This window comes from Scylla paramamosain, chromosome 31, assembly GCF_035594125.1.
Source record: "Scylla paramamosain isolate STU-SP2022 chromosome 31, ASM3559412v1, whole genome shotgun sequence".
NCBI classification, from domain to species: Eukaryota; Metazoa; Arthropoda; class Malacostraca; order Decapoda; family Portunidae; genus Scylla; species Scylla paramamosain.
Genome location: NC_087181.1, coordinates 12033476 through 12052856, shown reverse-complemented (window position 1 = coordinate 12052856; position 19381 = coordinate 12033476). Strand labels below are relative to the sequence as shown.

The following is a 19381-nucleotide window of genomic DNA, read 5'->3' as shown; positions in this document are numbered from 1 at the left end:
GGTGTTTTCTGTTGTGTTAACCTGTGTAGGACACTCAAGCTCAGGCCAGAGGTGAGGCATGGCACCCTTTAGGGTTCAAGCTCAGGACTATTCTCTCTCTCTCTCTCTCTCTCTCTCTCTCTCTCTCTCTCTCTCTCTCTCTCTCTCTCTCTCTCTCTCTCTCTCTCTCTCTCTCTCTCTCTCTCTCTCTCTCTCTTATTTAGATTGATTGTTTCTGTTTTTATTTATTTTTATTTACAAATACAGACATACCATGGTATATTTCTCTCTCTCTCTCTCTCTCTCTCTCTCTCTCTCTCTTGTTCACTACTAACTGTCTGGTTCTCAGATACACACAGTCTGCTACAGTTCTCTTTATTATAAAACATTCACTTGAAAACAGGAGAGGGAACTTAAGAAAATGATGATCAGACGCAGCACCTTGATGTATTTTGAACACGTAGAAAGAATGACGAGCTAAGGTGGCTAGAGCATTAAATAAGTATAGTGGGTGCAGGGGAGCTTTGACCCATAGTGAAACAAGAGGAAAGAGTCTTGGGGAAATGTGAGAGAGAGAGAGAGAGAGAGATTCTTTAAGCACCCAAGGTAGGAATATATGCAGATTTGTATCTATCATTACCTTGGGAAAGTTCTCTGTAGATCATAAAGACAAACATATAGATAGATGAAAGGCAAAGATAGATAGATAGATAGATAGATAGATAGATGGATGGATGGATAGATAGATAGAAAAGCAAACAGACAAACAGATAGGCAGATAGTTAGACAGAAAAATACACTGACAGACAGGCGGATGTATAAATATATGAATGGATAAATAGATAGATACAGACAGACAGGTAGATAATAGGTAAGCAGACAGATAGAAAGATAAATAGGTAGACAGATAGACAGACAAAAATACAGACAGGCAGACAGACAGACAGACAGATAGATAGATAGATAGATAGACAGATAGACAGGTGGGAAGATCAATAGGTAGACAGATATCTAATAATATTCATTAATGCAATAAAATTCAATTTGTAGAAGGTGGATAGATAGACAGACAGACAGGCAGGCAGGCAGGCAGGCAGACAGACAGACAGATAGACAGGTAGATAGAATGACACACAGACTCCTATAACACATAGGGACTGAATGATTACAGTAGATAACACACACACACACACACACACACACACACACACACTGCAGATATGTATCCCTACTTATTACCAAGTTTCTTCCATCTACACATTTCAGCTATAAATATCACAATAGACCCAATTCATATATATAATAAATACTCTTCAAACATCCCTCATAGTTCCGTAGCCCCTTCAGGATGATTAGAAGATAGTGCTGTATCCCCTGGCGTGAGGTAAATAAACCAGCATGGCCAGCTTCAAGAGGACGCACACCCGAGGCTACTCCCGGGCGGCGTCCAAGACCACCTCAGATACACACTACTGGAGGAAACTTGAGGTCAGCACCTTAGGGAACATTGTATTGAGTGTTTAGTACGATAAGTCCTAATATATAAATATATATAATTTTTTTTTTGTCTGCCCATAAAGCAGTTGCTTGCTAAGGGCTGTTTGTTTGTTATAAAATTATATTAAGTTCTTAACTCAACTGTAAAATGACAAACATAATAAAGTGTTTAAGTGTTTAAGTGTTTAAGCTACCAGGGCACTTGAAACTATGTAGTGTAGGTGGTCTTGTCAACATCCGCTTTGACCAACTGTTTTCGGATATTATGAGCCACATTCTGTGACGCCTCTGCACCGCACCTCCACTACTTTCTAGTTGATTCTAGTTGAAGTGACACGGGTTATTAAGGGAATTTTTACTTTTCTAGTGATAGATTAACAAGATTTCTACGTTATTAAGAGGAGAAACACTTGAAAACTCACAGATCATCTCTGTGACTGGAAAGTAATCGTGGCGAGAGATTAAAGCGTTTCAAATTACAGGTCAATTGCAGATGTTATTGATTCTATCATTTGTGGATACTGGTCATATTTATGGAAATTTTCCTTGAGCTGCATTTAAAAGGTGTGTGTATTAGTTTCCAGTGACAGTCAAGGAATTTACAGCGATAAACAGCGTGGACATCAGCCCTGCTGAGCCACACTACATTGCCGTCACCTCAGGCCCAAAGGTAAGGCTGTGGCTCTTTATTACTAACCATATCACTTCTGTGGAAAATGCTGCCTTGTTTAGATCAGCTGGCCTTTAGCAGCCTCCTTATTTACTTATGTTCATATAAAGAAGTGTAAAATGCTGCTTTATATTAATCAGGTAGCCTTTAGTAATATTATCTTCTCATGTTCATATACAGAAGGGCAAAATGCTGCCTTGTTTAAATCAACTATCATTTAGCAATCTCTTTATTTCCTTACATTCATACACAAAAGCACATTTACACAACAGAGTGACATCTTCCCTCTCCCAGATTGACGTGTACCACCAGGAGACGACACAGGTGTGGCGTACCATCTCCAGGTTCCAGCGGCTGGCATATGGAGGCAGGTTCAGGCAGGACGGGCAGCTGCTACTGGCTGGCTCGGAGGAAGGTGCTATCAAACTCTTCAACTACAGACAAAAACAGCTCCTCAGGATATTCAAAGGACATGAAGGGTACGTTTTGCATGTACATTTACAGTAAAAGAAAAAGGATATATATATATATATATATATATATATATATATATATATATATATATATATATATATATATATATATATATATATATATATATATATATATATATATATATATATATATACACACACACTAATTTTTTCCCTTATACAGTCCTGAAAGAGATTAAAACTTGTTCCCTCCTTTGTACAGCACTAAAAAGTTATCTACTCTGTCATTTTTCTCCCTTGTACATAAAAAAAAAAAAACCAGAATGTTTGATAATCAGTAAGAAGGGTGTCTTGAGAGGGTTGAATGGTTTGCATGGTTTTAATATTAATGGAAATATTGTTAATATATCAGAGAAGGTAAAGAACTTGGGTGTTATTATTGATAAACATGAATTTTAATGAACAAATAAATAGTATTGTAATGGTGGCACAACTTAATTTACGAAATATTGCCTTCATAAAGAAATATTTAGATGTACATTCTGTTAAGAAGCTCATACATAACAATGTCATTTATAGATTAGATTATTGTAATTCTCTGTATTATTATGAACAAAGCAGCTTGATTAATAATGAACTTGCCAGCATATGAGAGGATCACACCAGTTCTCATTGAACTATGCTAGTTGCAAGTTAAGGCTAGAATCATATATAAAATTTGTTATGACATATGTGGCAATGAAGACTGGGAAGCCTAAATACTAGAGGAAACTATTACAACCATTTGAATTACAGACATATATTGTAGTAGGACATGCTTCTGATAGCAATAGACACTTAGAACCAAGGTGTAACACAGACATTGGTTGTGAAGCCTTTAAAAATTGTGCCCCAACACTATGTAATAGACTCCCAAGTGCTGTTAAGAGCAGTGAAAATGTGGATCTGTTTAGGAGGAGATTAAAAATATTCTTGTTCAGTGACTGCTACGATATGGAGGACAAGTGTATTAGAGATAATTATGCGTTATAATCTTTTGTAGGGTGAACAATGTTAAAATGATAGGAGACATTATTGTGTTACTATGAGTAAGTCAATATGACTGTTATTTACTATTAAGTGTCAGAGTGACTATTAATAATCTTATCGAAGAAAACATATTGTACTATTGTAAGTACTATTGAGTAAGTATAACTGGTTTTTATTAATTTTAGCATCATAGTACCAACACTGTTAATATAATTACCATTATTACTGTGTGTGAACTTTGTTGTATTAGTATGTTTAAGTAAGCATCACTGTGTTATGCACAATATTAAGTGTTGTATTAGTATGTTTAAGTAAGCGTCACTGTGTTATTACAATATTAAGTTTTAGTCTTATTACCTGGTCTTAGCTTTACACATGCTTAACATTAAGTTCATTGTGCAATAACAGAAATAACAGATGTTATTCCATTTTTGTAAATTATTGGCAGCCCTGCAGAGCACCACAAGTTGGTGGAGTGGAGCCTGATAAACCAAATAAAGAAAGAAAGAAAGAGAAAGAAGAATAATCCCCATAAAGAGATCTATATTGCCTTTTCTGTCCCATCCTCAGCCCCACCCATTGTGTTGACTTCATCCAGGGCATCCCTCACATTGTCTCCTTCTCTGACGACAAGACAACCATGGTGTGGGACATGAGCAATGAGGACAAGATATGCACTCTCTCAGGTCACACGGTAAGTATTTGCTTCCTGCTCTGTGTTGTTGCTAGTAGTTACATAGACATGCATTAGTGTTCTGGTTAAAGTTCTCACTCGTACATAATTAAGAATACATTTGTGGTCTTACAAATCTCTGTGCATAGAGGTTTTTATGATTAATTGTTGTATTTATTACATTGGAAGCCTGTAAGTGGAAGAAAATGGAACACAATTGTATATTCAAGTAAAAACTAAATATGATAGATAGGTATATTAATGAACAAGTAGAATATTGAATTCTTGGAAGTTTCAAGACACTTATCTTCCAGTTTTGGATGATAATTTTGAACTTCCTTTTGTGACTGGCACCTCAGTGAGCTTTTTTTTTTTTTTTTTTTTTTCATTGTCCATGGCCAGTGCCTTATCACATAAATAAGAACAAAAGTAAATAGAATAAATTGAGATATATGAACAAAATACAAAATTGGATTCATAAGTCAGTGATAAATGGTAGATCATGAATAAGTGAATGAGATAAAAAAGTTATAAACACACTCACTCTCTCTCAGGATTTCATCCGCACGGGTCTGGTAAGTCCTGCATCACAGCACGTCATCCTGACCGGCTCATACGACCACACAGTGCGGCTATGGGACACACGCACCGCCTCCAGCGTGCTGACGGTGGACCATGGCGCCCCAGTGGAGAGTCTGGTGTGCTTCCCCTCGGGCGGCGTCTTTGTGTCCTCAGGTGAGGCGGTGTGAGGGGTGGCTGAGAGATGGAGCTCTTTTCTTACTGTTGGTTTTGTCATTTCTGTGGGATATGAGATGTTATTTTCCTTCATTGAGGTGGAGAGTGTTTCTTAACTCATTTATTTGTAGAGACACTAAACATTATTTTTGTTTGTAAAGATGAAGATTGGTCCTTGACCCATTCCTTGTGACATGCAATAATTTCCGACACTAAAGACAATTTAAAAAGCCTTTTATAAATGCCTCCAACAAAGAAAAGGATTAAAGAGAATAGATTTTGCAATTTCTAGCCTGTTTAATGTTTAGAGGTGACTGTAGAACAAGAAGAAATGTCTCGGAGTGGTTAGTCTTTAAGGAAAGATGTGTCAAATAGCACTGAGAGGGTTAACACACTCATTTTTAGAGACACAACACATTTTCTTTCACTGACAGGCAGCCATGACTAACACTGCTACTTTTCTTGGTGCAGGCGGGTGTGAGGTGAAGGTGTGGGATGCCGTCGCGGGCCGCCTGCTCTCCAAGGTGTCGCAACACCACAAGACCATCACCTGCCTTGCCCTCGCCAGTGACCAGAAGCGACTCCTGTCTGGCTCACTGGACCGCCACATCAAGATTTATGATGTGGACACGTACTCTGTGGTTCACACCCTCAGCTACCCTGCCCCCATTCTGTGCATGGCTGTGGCGGTGAGTGTGTGTGTGTGTGTGTGTGTGTGTGTGTGTGTGTGTGTGTGCGTGTGTGCGTGTATCTTCCAAGCTGTATTTATTGAACTACACTGTACAGGCTCTGAGCTACACTTTTATGGTCCTGTCTCTGCTTCTATATTTGTCCAGTTTTTCCTTCACTTAATCAATCTGTCATTCTAAGTATTTATTCATCTTTGTGTTTGTGTGTGTGTGTGTGTGTGTGTGTGTGTGTGTGTGTGTGTGTGTGTGTGTGTGTGTGTGTGTGTGTGTGTGTGTGTGTGTGTGTGTGTGTGTGTGTGTGTGTGTGTGTGTGTGTGTGTGAGAGAGAGAGAGAGAGAGAGAGAGAGTTTGTGTGTTAAATTTTAGAATCAAACTCCTTTTCTTTATTTACTTTTGTCACCCTGGCTTTCATAGTTGATGTGTTTGTGATATATTGTTTTCCTGTTATCAGGCATAAATGTTTGTATGTGTAGCATTTCTCTCAGTTTTTATTTTAATATCTCTAATCTTGGAGAAGTGGCCTATATATATCTTTACATATATGAAGAATATTGTATTAGTTTCTTTCCTTGTATATTATGTAATTGGTATTTCAGTACATATTGTAATCTGTCTGTCTATACCACAAAAGCACATGCATGGTGACACTCAGCATTCCTTCGCCCACCACAGCCTGGAGACACTACGCTGGCAGTGGGCATGATAGCTGCTGGGTCAGGCCTCATGTCCTTCCAGCACCGCCGCAGCCCGGAAATGTCTGCTCAGCTGGCCACCAAGGAAGCCAGTGCCAAGGCAAACATTAGGAACACCATCTCAGATGACTACAGAACTCTCTCAGATGACCATGTGAGTCTGCAGTGGTCTCTTGTGTGTCTGGTTGTCAGTGTCATCAGTGCTTCACCATTAATGTTTGTGTCAATACAGATGATTTGCAATTTACAGATATTCAGTTTACAAATATTTAAGGCTGTCATTTGAGCTTTTTTGTCCTTTTTTCCTTATTTAAAGATGCAGAATTCACTTTTATGAGTTAAAATCTAAAGAAAGTCAACTAAAAATATAGAAAATTAGCCAAATGGAAGAAATTCAGAATATTCAGTGGTTCCTAGTTTATAGATTTGAAATTCATGAAGATTTTGTAAACATTTCTCAAGGAGCATAACTCATTTGTAAACTGCCAATCACCTGCACTATTATTGTCACCATCCACTCCTCCTTTCACTGTTTACCTAGAGTGAGGGGTTGGCACCATGTACAAGTCTCCTCCTGTTGTTTCTGCCCCTTGCATATTCCTCTGTGACTCCCATCCTTTGCAGTTCTCTAACATTGCCATCCCTCCATCTTACTCTGTCTTCTCAATCTTCCTACCTCAACCCGTTTTCTACAAGGTCTTTTAATTGGTTCCTGGTCTTTTGTTCTTGTTTCGTGACCAAACTATCTAACTTTATTTTCTCATCACTTCTTTAATGCATTCCACACCTACTGTCCTCACTTGTTCATTTTGTAGATGTCTGATACACCCATTCTCCACACCACTTCACCACCTCACCCTCCTCACCACCTCACCATCTCAGCCTCTATCTCCCCCAACACAGATTGTCCCTGGTATGACCACACAGAAGATGGCAAGGTATGACAGGATGATCTGCAAGTTTGAGTACAGCCGAGCCCTTGATGCTGTCATGCAGTCCTTCATTGCCAACAAGTATACCAACGTCTCAGTGGGTGTACTGCAGGAGCTCATTAGGTAAGGGACACTCCTCTTCCTTCCACATTGTTTATTAGTCCTGTTATTGCCTCTTATATGGCTCTTAGTGTTTTGCAGAAAATGATCAGGTAAGGAGGTGGTCTCCTACATGTTTATTAGTCTTGTTATTGCCTTTATATCTCTTAGTGTTTTGCAGGAGCTGATCAGATAAGGAGGTACTCTTCTCTTTATTAGTTTTGTTACTACCTTTTATGTCTGTTGTGGGACACTTCTTCATCTCATGTGTATACTACAGTATTCATTAGTCTTGTTATTACCTTCAACATGTTTCTTTGCTTTTTTCCAGTAGTTATTTGATTTCATTTAGTTGTCTTAAGTATAATATCTATTCCTGTCTCATGTTTTTTTAGTGTTGTTTGAATAATGTCTTGATACTCATCCATGCCTTTATCTCTTTCACACAATACAAGAAATATATTGTTTTCTGTGTGTAATTTTTTTTCTATGTACTTTTCCAACCAGGCGTGGAGGCATCCGGACAGCAGTGGCAGGCAGGGACGTGAAGAAACTCACTCCCCTCTTCAGCTTCCTCTTCAAGAATATTCGACACCCAGCATACAAGCCGGTGCTCATGGATGTCGCTAATGTTGTCATTGGTGAGACCTGTGCACCTCCCTTGTGACTCATGGAGTGTTTTGGCAAGGAATGGATGGAATGCTTATTTGAATTCTGGGTTAAAAAAATTCACCAGACCCACACAACAACTTGCATTGATTAGTTTTGAGGAATGTTTAAAGTGTCTCTGTAGGTGGGAGTGAAGGGCCAATATGTGCTTAAGTATTCATTCCTTGGCATTCTTTCCTCACCAGATGTGTATGGAGACTCCCTGGATGAGGACCCGCAGCTGGTGATGTATTTTCAACGCCTGAAGGAGGAGGTGAGTGTGTTCCGGGGGTAGGAGGCAACTGTCTGTGCATGTGTCTGTGTTGCTTGACTTCCTGTATCTCCCCACATTGCTCCACTTCTTTATCATTATCATAAATTTTAAAGGCTCCAGATTAGACTTTTCAAATTACATGCATGGAAACGGTTGCAAAATTGTTAGGAAATTCTTCGAATCTCATGAATCAATGTGGAATGGGCTTCCTCAAGACATGATAGACTGCAACATCATAAAGACTCGATAGATAGTTTGCCTCAAAATCTGTGGTTGTCTGCATTTTTTAGATATCAACTTCCTTGTCTCATTTCATCTATATTTATGTTTTGGGTTTTTTACTTCTGAAATCCATAAGGTATTTATTTCTGACCTGTTTTCTGTATTTCTTATGCTGGAGAGAGTTGAAGGTGGGAAGAGAGCCTTCTGCTCTTCTACTATCACCTTAGTACTCCTAGACCAGGTCATCTTGTAAGGACCGCAAGGTCTGTTGTTGTCTGTGTATCTATGTAACTTTATGTAACTCAGGTATCTTCTATATTCATTCAGTAGTAGCATGCCAGGGTACTATGATCTTTTAGGCAAGAAAAGAGAAGGCTAACCAACACCTGTCCCTCCTCCCCCAGGTTGCAGCAGAACTCCAGCTGATTAAGGAGCACAGTGCCCTGATGGGGGCCATTCAGATGTTCCTTACCACCTCCAATCCTCACCCCAACACCTCCCTGGTTAGTGTTCAGCAGCTGGCCACCACTGAGTGTTCCAGCACGCAGGCCAGGATGCTGCACCCTTCATCCTCTGCTAAATCTGCCTCCAATCTGGTGGTGGATGTCAATTGACCCCACACACCTGTTAGTAAAGGAAATAAAGATGTCTCTTTATGTCTGTGTGTGTCTTTGATGAATGAGTGAAAGCTTTTGTAGTCTTGCCAGTCTTCAGTGATACAGTTGTAAATATGATCATAAATTGTATGCAACTCAATGGCTTACACTCTGTGGTCATATTTGTGCTGTCCCAGAAATGGCTGTGAAGAATGAAAGTGAAAACAATGAAAGAATATGTAACATCATATGTCATTCAAGGATAAAGAAATGAAATGTGAAATGTTAAGTGGATCAAAGGCATCACCGTGAAATGGTTCTATCACTTGGAAACATGAGTGTGTTGATGCAGGAGGATAACGCCCTGATAAATGGGAGAATATAGTGCTGGACTTAGCTGAAGTATGGGAGCATTGTGAATGTGTAAGGCCAAGTTTTTTTTTTATTTATTTATTTATTTATTTATTTTTTTTATGAATTTCAATGGACAATAAGGTTTCGAAAAACTGGAATATATGCCTTCACTATTCTTTTACTTCACATCAGTCAATGGCATTACAATAACAGACGATGCCCGTCTTGCGATGTAAAAGTGATTACAATGGAACTCGGTTCACGAACGTCCCTGTTCACGAATAGATTTTTCGAACTAATTTTGCATAAGTTCACGAAAGACATTTCTGTGTGCAAACGCACAAACACCCCGCAAACCAATTCAGTCACTGCTGCTAGCACACGCTCACGTTCAATCGTGTTTTGGCGTCCCTGCCGTGAACTGTGTGATTGCCATACACTGATTTCAATGTCAGGCACCTTCCCATCTTCAGTAAATCGCATGCCTTCATATTTAGCCTGCCATTTCTTGTTTTGACCGTCAGGATGGTTGAAAAGATGATCCGAGAGGAAAAGACACGAAATCGCGCCTGAAAGGAAATATTAGATCGTACGAGTCTGTGTAGTGTAGGGATTTTAGTGTTACTCCAGAAAGTCATTGTAAGAAGTGGCAGGCTAAATATTAATGTTATTGGGCGTAGTATCCAACGCCTTTGTATAAGACTCGAGATGTTCGTCTTTTGACTTAAATAAGACTGTAATGAAGCTTTCGTTTCATAACACGAGCAAGCCTATTCCTGAAACCTGGATCTTAGAGTGGCCAGAGGTGCATGAAGCGAGAATCCTTACTGGTAACCCTTGACATGATACGGGGATCAAGGACATGAAGAATGCGTGTCAGTCCCTGGGCTGAGACGAGCTAGTGAGTGTGCCATCGTCTGCTCCCGTTAGGTAAACACCAGGCCGCGCTCTCACTCCTAACTGAGGTAACCATTTACACCCTTCACACGCCCTCTACGCCTTGCACTCATCCACCATACACTATTAATGCAACGACTAGTGTACTGGTAATTGATGTGAGAGGATTGGTGGGGTTTATGTCATTACAAGCATCACACCGCTCTAACGCAACACTATCACCGGTGTTTTGGTGTTTAGGTCTTCGTGGTTATTAATGGTGTTCTGTTATTGAAACTATTTAGAGGCTAGATATACTTTTTATTTATTTTTTTTTAACATTTCATGATTTTGTGAGGAAGGAGTTGGCTATACTTGATTCACAGATTGAGGGTTAGTGCTGTAGTGTCACATCGTTTCATTCTTCAGAGATGCTCTAATTGTGGCCGCCCCAGTGCTGAGGATGCTGCAGGCGGGGCGGGGGCTGGTTGTGGGCTGTGTTAGAGGAGTTGGGGGCCGACTGCCTCTGCCACCCACCACCTTCCCCTATGTGAGTATTGGAGAAGATAGACCACCAGTAGAGGCGAGGAGTGACAGGTTGAAGGAAAGGGATTGTCGTGTCCTGTATTAACAGAAAGTGAAGACTGATAAATGGAGATGGGAAATGTTATGTCAGCAGTTGCTCCCAACACACAGCTCCATCTTGTGTGACTTTTTTATGATTCTTGCACCTAAAGTTGTCCTTTTTGATAAGTTTAGGACTTTTCACTTTAATAAACAATATTTGTGTCATACGGTGGTGGAGGAACACGGGATGATACACAGAGAGCACATTCTGAGTCCCCTCAATGTTACAATGTTGGCAGGGTGTGGGGGTGCTAGCGGCAGGATTGAGGTGGACACCACAGTCATGGAGTCCCCCGGAGAGTCAGGAACCCCAGGCAGACCCCCAGGATGTGCCACATTTACTCAGCAAAGCCACTGTGGATGGCAACCTGGATAGTGCTTACCAGGTGAGGCTTTGTGCTAGAAAAAATGTTTAAAAATGATAATCTCTGTAAGCATAAATGGGTTAATCTGGATGTCACGTCCATGTTACATACAAGCATGAAACTCACATGTCATGTAAGAAGGTTTAGTGACCTTGCCATAAATGTAAAAAAAAAATTAGGGGCATGTATCTAGTAGGACTGTAATAGCACTCAAGAGTGTGAAGAAATTTGACATTTTCCAAGTCCAGCCAGCTCTGCACTAGTCGAGAGAAAACATTGAAATGATTTTCTGTTATTTATAACTGGGATTTGTGGGTAGCTGCATTTTAGGATTTCATGGTATCTATACAGCTGATCCCTAAAATCATGTGCTGCCACTCATGAGGCCATTCATGGGGCTGCCAATTACAACTTTCCATGGTAGGTTCAGTTACACTTTTCATTTGTTTTAGAGACGTGTCAAGCGTTCTGATAGAGGCTCACTGTTGTTTGTTAATGTGGCTAGCCAGTGTTCAGCAGGAGGAAAAAGTCCCTATGTGGGATATTTAGCAATAGCAATGTTTAAGATGAGATGCGATATACAGACATAAAGAAGAGGTTCCATGTGTTTATTAAGGAAGCTGCCAAACTCTACTCACCTCCATCGTCCTGAGAACCTCTACACCACACCAGGAAGGCATAACGGTATAATTTTTGAGGTCCCTCATTAAGTTAGATTATGCTATGTTAGATTAGGTTATGCTAGCTTAGGTGGGGGAGGTTCATGGGGGTGTAGCTCCCCCTGGCTAGGTTAGGTTAGTTTATGCTAGGTTAGGTTAACATCCTTACTGATTGGTCCATGGGGGGCTTAGCCCCACATGGTTAGGTTAGGTTAGGGAAATCTGAATTATTAAGATAAATTTCCTTAGATTTTTTTAAATATCCATGTTTCAGTTCTTTCCCTTGCCCCCCTCCCCCCAAACCCCCAATTTCCCTCAGGTCCCCAAGCTTGTTTGAGGGAATAGGGAGGGGTTGGTGGGGGAATGTGGGGATGGACTTCTTATCAAGAAATACTTATATATGTAGATAGTAAAATTTATAGCAATATGTAGACCACAGGATTTTTTTTTTTTTTTAAGAGTTATATGTACTGTGACCCATGATTTATTTGTTATTATGATCTTTCATATGTTTTGTGTTAGCTATGTTCTCTTTTCTGCAGGAAGTGATGCAGGACTTAAAATATTTATATATTTGGTCTCTTTTTTTTTTTTTTATGAATTGTCTTCATATTATATTTTATGATAACATTTTTATTGATTCCAATAGTAAATACTTTCACTTGTATGTGCATTCCTTGTAGCATATATATATATATATATATATATATATATATATATATATATATATATATATATATATATATATATATATATATATATATATATATATATATATATATATATATATATATATATATATATGTATATATGTATGTATGTATGTATGTATTTCACAGGTCTTGAATAATAATTGGCAGCCAAGGTACAGCAATAGTTTTAGGTCTGGAGGGCGTGTGGATGTCACCTCATGCTGGGCAGTCCATCTCCATGGGGACTGCCACACGCAGGCTGGACAGCTTCTTGCAGCCTTCCTTATTTGATGTTCTTACGTTCTCATTGTGTGCTGTGTTGTTCTCTCAGATATCTATATGATATTTCTCCCTTGAAGAAATTTTTAACATAGTACCTGTAATGTAAGAAAATAATGGAAGCTGCAAGAATCCATCAGGCTTACACGTGGCAGTTCCTGTATGAAAGATAACTACCAATTTCCACCTATCATTCCCATCCATAAACTTGCCTTATTTTTTTATAGCTCCCTAATGACTCAGCACAAACAACCACATTACAGAGTCCATTCCAATTGTCTACCACTCTATTTGAGGACCATTTCCCTTCTATATCTTTTTTAAATCAAACTTTTCAAACTTGTGTGTTTGTCTGAAGTGTAATGAAGCCAGCAATGTTCCACAGGGTCTGCACACACTCTCCCAGTGGGTGTCCACAAACAAGGTCAACTTCCAGAAGGATGTGAAGGATGAGGAACAGTTTGGGAAGTGAGTCCAAGATGCTTGGGTGTGACCGAAGGCTCTCTCAGCTTGAAATGAGTGCTATATTGTTCCATCTAAATATTGTACATGATAGAGTAAGAATTATTCTGTGGATGCAAGTCAAAATTGTGATCTTGCTGTGTGGCAGGAGTGAGGAACCAACAGCTTTTGTGTGTGTGCGTGTGTGTGTGTGTGTGTGTGTGTGTGTGTGTGTGTGTGTGTGTGTGTGTGTGTGTGTGTGTGTGTGTGTGTGTTGGCTTTCATGATCAGGTGAGCAGCAAACTAGCTTTTATGTGTATTTGTGTGTGGCCCAGATTAATAACCCTGATAGACCGAGGCAGCATCCGCACTCCCCCATCCTCCTTGCTGGCAGCCCTCAAGAGCCTCACCAGGATGGGCGTGAGCAGCGACTCACATGTGGTGCAGGTGGGTGGCTCAGCAGCAGGTGTGCTGATTCAAGTACAGATTAATAGCTATTCATGAATATCTTGAAAACTGTGTGTGTGTGTGTGTGTGTGTGTGTGTGTGTGTGTGTGTGTGGAAAATTTGTAAATTGAGATCAGTTGTAGATATTGAATTTTCTCTAGTTAGCACATTTTTAATATTCTTTGTTTTTAAAAGATTTTTATTTTTAAATATCAGTTTTACATTCATAAGTAAGGGCAAAAAGGAAAATTATTTTTATTGGTAGCTTTAAACTTTCATAACTCAGATGTTTGTGAATTGAGATTTGCCTGCAGAAATAATGCTTTCTGGCATACAAGTTTGATATGACTGTTTATTGCTTAACATTATGCAATAATTTACTTATATACATATAACATATTGCCTTCTATTTCTATGATTTTTTTTCCCTTGATGTCTTTCTTGTCTTGCCCTGAACCATCCCTCCTCTTGTCCATTCCTGCACACAGTCCATCGAGAACCAGCTGCTGTGGAACATAAGGAAGGTGTCTTTCCCTATCCTGCTGTCCATCTTGCTGTTCCACATCAAGCACCAGAACTCTGACCTGGAGAAGAAGGCAAGTCTACTTTACCTCAGACAATACCTTGTTGCATATAACATCACTGTGTTCAGTTATATTTCAGCCAGTACTTGTGAGGGACAGAGATATCACACACAAACTGCTTATACTAATGGGATGCTATTTTCTCTTAATAAATGTAGTTATGTCAATCTGTATGTTGGAGAGCAAGGATGGATGTTAGTGGAAAATAGAGAGAGAGAGAGAGAGGAGCAATGTCATGGATATGGAGAGAGAGGAGAGATGTCATGGATATGAAAGGAGAGAGTAGAAAAATATCATTGAAGGAGAGAGAGAGAAAAGTCAAAGAGATGGAGGAAGAGGAGAGGTGATGGAGTAAGGCTGGTATATTGGCAGGTGCTGCGTGAGGCGGTGGAGGCAGTGCAGCGGCGGTGGGTGGAGGTGACCAAGGCCTCGGAGGTGGAGCTGCTGTACCTTCACCAGGATCTCTTTACTGTGGAGTTTATGGGTCATGTTGATGACCGTACCACGGAGCTGACAGCCGAGCTGAGCTACGAGGAGCTGGCCAAGGTGTTTTGTGCACTGGGGTCGGTGAGGCGCCGTGCCACGCCGGTCATCCGGAGCTTGGCCTTCCATATGGCACGCCAGGGAGAGCCACTGCCTCCCAAGATGCTGAGTAACATTCTGTTTGCTGCACAAGCCCTCACCTTCCCTGACCCTGTGCTGCTGGAGAAGGTGGCAGCAGACCTGGCACCTCAGATCCCACAGATTGACAAGCCCACGCTGATTGGCAGCATACTCTTTTGTGCCGGCCAACTACGCTGGCGGTGTCCAGTGCTGCTGGAGGCACTGGCAGAGTGGGTGGAGAAGAATGCCATGGCCTGTCCTGCACAGACCCTGGCGTCGGTTGTGCTCACGCTGGCCACTGTCTCTTACATCCCGAATGACATAGATTCTCTGTTCAGAGTGGTGTTGCCGCGCCTCAGCCAGGAGTCACTGGGTCGCACCTCAGCCTGGCTGGATGTGGTGTGGGCGCTGGTGGTGCTGGGCCGGGCGGACGCTCAGCAGGTGGCCTCCGTACTGAACCCAACCTTTGTGGCGGCAGTGATGGCAGCCGAGGCACAGCACCGGCCTGGTGTGAGGCTCAAGCTGCTGAACGTGGATGCCGCAGCGGGGTTGCTCATACCGGGCTACTCAGGGCCCCGCATGGAGACTGGAGAGTTGGAAGGGGCAGCCATGCCAGTGCGGGGCCGGGAGGAGCTGCGGCTGTCCCGCCACGTGCTGAGCACCCTGCACAACCTGGTGCCGCCACCTCGCTTCCTGCTGCAGAATCTTCCTGCCCCTATGGGTGTGCATGTGGATGGAGAGCTGCTGACGGACCAGCAGGGGCGGCCCCTCCCTATCCAGGACCATGGGGGTGTGCTGGCGGGGAAGGGACCTGCCTCCCCACCCCCAGAGGGTGCCGTCAGGTTGGGGCTGCTGGTGTGGGGCTTCAGAGACTACACCACAGGTACCCAGGAACTGGTGGGCAGTGCCCGCCTGGCGATGCGCCTGTTGGAGGCCCGGGGGTGCCGGCCCCTCCAGGTGCCCTATTTTGAGTACAGCACTAAGGCCAAGACTCTAAAGAATGCAAAGTACCTGGAGGCGAAGATCAAGGAGGTTGTCTCCACGGTGAGTTAGTGCTGTGGCTGCTGCTGCTGTTGTTGTCCTGTGTACATAATGAGTTATCTTTGTGATCATGATGACCTAGAAGGTTTTAATAAAATAATTCAGTACTTGACTGTTTTATTGTGAGCAGCAGCAGTTAGGAGTGTATTGGAACACCATTATGGTTGGCTGGCTAAGAGGCTAGGGTGATACTCACACTTGGCACCTGGAGACAAACAATAGGTATACAAAATCAACCTTTTGTTTTGCCAGGTCTGGGAATGGTGTTGTTCCTTGGTTGGACTCTTAAGTTTCTGTCTGGGTACTGTTGTTCTGTTAACAGGAAATAAATTTTGCTTGTGGTAGCCACAGGTTATGTGTGATCTTCTTAACTTTGTGTGTCTGCCAAGCATTCCCTGTGCATCATGTGCTGGGACAGTCATGAAGTGCTTGCTTACAAAAGCCAGTCATGTTGTGTGACAGTCTCTCATCAAAAGGCCACTCTTGCCAGACAACTCCATCTCATCATCTGACTCTCCACCTGCTTTATCTTCTATCATTACTGTGTTGTGATCCTGCTACTCAGATTATTCCCTCTCAACTTGTCTCTGTCAACTGTCTTTCTAACTCAGGCCATCCTAGCCAGACATCACCCATTCCACCACCCTGTTCCTCATCTGCCCTGCCTTCTTTTATCATCCTTGGGTTGCTTTACCTTGACAAATTATCCATTATTTACTGCATGATTAGTCTTATGTATGTTTCAGTCCAGTTGCCTGAGAGTTTCCCCCTCTCTGCATTCTTTTACCGCCCATAGCTGCTACATCATGCCAAGTCATTATTTACTGCATGATGAGCCTTACCCCTTATCTGTCATTTTTCTTATCTTTGATGTGATTGATTTATTCTTTATTATTGTCCATACTGCCTCATCTTTCCTCCAGCTGATCCCTTATAATGAATCAATAATCCTCACTCTCCACTGTCCCTACTCCACTAGATGTAATGGTGGAAGGATAAGGATGAGCAGTGGTGGGGCAGCAGAGGTAGCAGAGGTTAGGAAGGTCAGGCCAAGCACCACTCATCACTCACCAGTCTAACTTCAGATTTTGGTGAGTGTTCCTGGTGGTTGGTTCGTCATGTAGGTTGGTTACTGTGCCACTGTGTGCATGGTGTGTGTGTGTGTGTGTGTGTGTGTGTGTGTGTTTTCCAGTGGTAGGAGTTTTTTTGTGTGTTTATTAATGTTATTTGTGTTATTTTTGTTTATAGTTATGATGCGCTAAATCTATCGTACAAATTTATTACTTAATTTTGTACAGGGACTACCTCCTGTAGGCCTGACAGTTTATTGCGGCTTCCCATATTTTTTTATGTTCTTGTTATTTCTCGTGAATCAATAATCCTGTCTGCAAACACTCATGGTTTTCTAAACACTCAATCTCTCTCTTCCCTATTTGGCTCCTATTCCTTTACCCTTTACTACACAAACTGTAACAACTTAAGTTTTCACCCTAGTAGATAGATAAATAATAGTATAAGTTTGTATTATTTAGTTATTTATTTCGATCTATTCGTTTATTTTCCAGAACGTTTAATGTACTAGATTCATCATGCACATTTCCTGAGCCCTCGTGAACCACAAATCCGTATCAGTCATACCACGAAACACTCACGCATATTTTCCCAGACATCCCCAAGCATCCTCTCTTCTGCTCACTCCCTTCTCCGTTACTCCATAAACTGCACCACCATTTGCACCACCACCATGAACGTACACTCCATTCCAAAACACATCAGGGCGTTCCACTTCACAGCATGCACTCTTTTTTCACTTCCTTTATACGTGCAGTGCATTAAGAGGCGCTGCATCTCGACCTGAACGCTCATGCTACACTAAAACCTCATTGTCTTATGCATAACGCGGTTCCCCCTTCAGCATATCAAACACAACACCGTTTTCTTTTTCTCGTGTGCCCGAGTATTTATGCAAACTTGTATCAATATTCTTCGTCTAAATTTGTCTGGGAGAGCTTGAGTAACGGGGTGTGAGGGGGTGTGAGTACGTGAGGGACGGGGAGAGGGGTTAAGAGAACGTTGGAAGAGGCAAGAGGGAAGAGGGAGGGAAAAAGAACAAGAAAAAGAGGAGGTAGGAGGAGGCAAACACTACTGGTTCTGGTTAAAGGGGGGAAAAAAATAAATATAGTCGTATAAACAGAGGTCTGGGAGGTTCAATGGATGCTTGGACAGTGAGAAGACGAAGAGGAATGATAGAAGTCCGCTAGCTGGCCCGACCCTGCAAACAGAGAGAGAGAGAGAGAGAGAGAGAGAGAGAGAGAGAGAGAGAGAGAGAGAGAGAATTCAGTATGGAACCAATTTCTCATCATTCTGCTTCCAAATAGTACAAATGTTAGTTAAAAGATCACTTCCAGAGAGAGAGAGAGAGAGAAAAAAAAAATAAGGCTAACAAGTACATATAGGGGAAAAAAAAAAAAGAGCGAGCACTTGCAAAAAAAGACTAAAAAAAAAAAAAGGAAGGAAAAATAGACGAGATGAGTCAGTTTGCATAGCGGAGCGAAGTTGTGACCCGCGTAATATGTACCGAGGCAGGGCAACCTAACTTTGTCTTGTCGCCTTGCTGGGCTAGACTGCACCAGTTATCTTGAGCCTGAGGGAGGAGAGAAAGAGAGAGAGAGAGAGAGAGAGAGAGAGAGAGAGAGAGAGAGAGAGAGAGAGAGAGAGAGAGAGAGAGAGAGAGAGTGGGGAGGGGAAGGGCGGAAGGAGAGAAGAGCGAGGAGATGCAGTGAAGAACTTAGATTATGTGAGTAAGATTTAAACCGCTATAGAAATCCGGTCTCTCTCTCTCTCTCTCTCTCTCTCTCTCTCTCTCTCTCTCTCTCTCTCTCTCTCTCTCTCTCTCTGGCTTCCTTTCTTAATTCTTTGTTAACAATAAGAAACAGAACAATCTCATGACGGCGAGTATTTCTGGGATTTTCAAGGAGAGATAAAGTTCATTACACATTAGCAGACCGACTAAAGGAAATAGAAGATTGATGTGGTAGTTGCCTTTGTATGTATGTATGTATGTATGTATGTATGTATGTATGTATGTATGTATCATAGTGCTGCAACGAATAATTACAAAAGAAAAAAAAGTTATAAGGAAAGACTTCGAGATGTTGAAATGTGAGGCTTATTACTACTACTACTACTACCACTACTACTACTACTACTACTGCTGCTGCTGCTGCTGGTGGTGCTGCTGGTG

General features: G+C 41.5%; 2 protein-coding genes across 4 annotated transcripts; both read left to right on the top strand.

Moving 5' to 3' along the window:
* Positions 1-1312: 1312 nt before the first annotated feature.
* LOC135116521 (U3 small nucleolar RNA-associated protein 15 homolog) lies at positions 1313-9229 on the top strand. Its single transcript, XM_064034041.1, has 11 exons — positions 1313-1467; positions 2054-2146; positions 2441-2625; positions 4180-4303; positions 4837-5017; positions 5489-5706; positions 6379-6552; positions 7302-7453; positions 7937-8070; positions 8284-8351; positions 8978-9229. The coding sequence occupies exons 1-11, from the start codon at positions 1378-1380 to the stop codon at positions 9185-9187; spliced, it is 1629 nt and encodes a 542-aa protein (XP_063890111.1). The 5' UTR covers positions 1313-1377; the 3' UTR covers positions 9188-9229.
* LOC135116520 (FAST kinase domain-containing protein 4-like) lies at positions 8978-16244 on the top strand. 3 transcript variants are annotated; one of them, XM_064034039.1, is made up of 7 exons: positions 8978-9076; positions 10829-10949; positions 11266-11412; positions 13407-13489; positions 13798-13909; positions 14398-14505; positions 14866-16244. In XM_064034039.1, exons 2-7 carry the CDS (start codon positions 10863-10865, stop codon positions 16147-16149), a joined length of 1821 nt encoding a protein of 606 aa, XP_063890109.1. In that variant the 5' UTR covers positions 8978-9076; positions 10829-10862; the 3' UTR covers positions 16150-16244. The 3 variants fall into 3 exon arrangements, with proteins under 3 accessions (XP_063890109.1, XP_063890110.1, XP_063890108.1); XM_064034040.1 differs by lacking the exon at positions 8978-9076 and adding an exon at positions 10256-10453; XM_064034038.1 differs by lacking the exon at positions 8978-9076 and adding an exon at positions 10351-10488.
* Positions 16245-19381: the final 3137 nt, after the last annotated feature.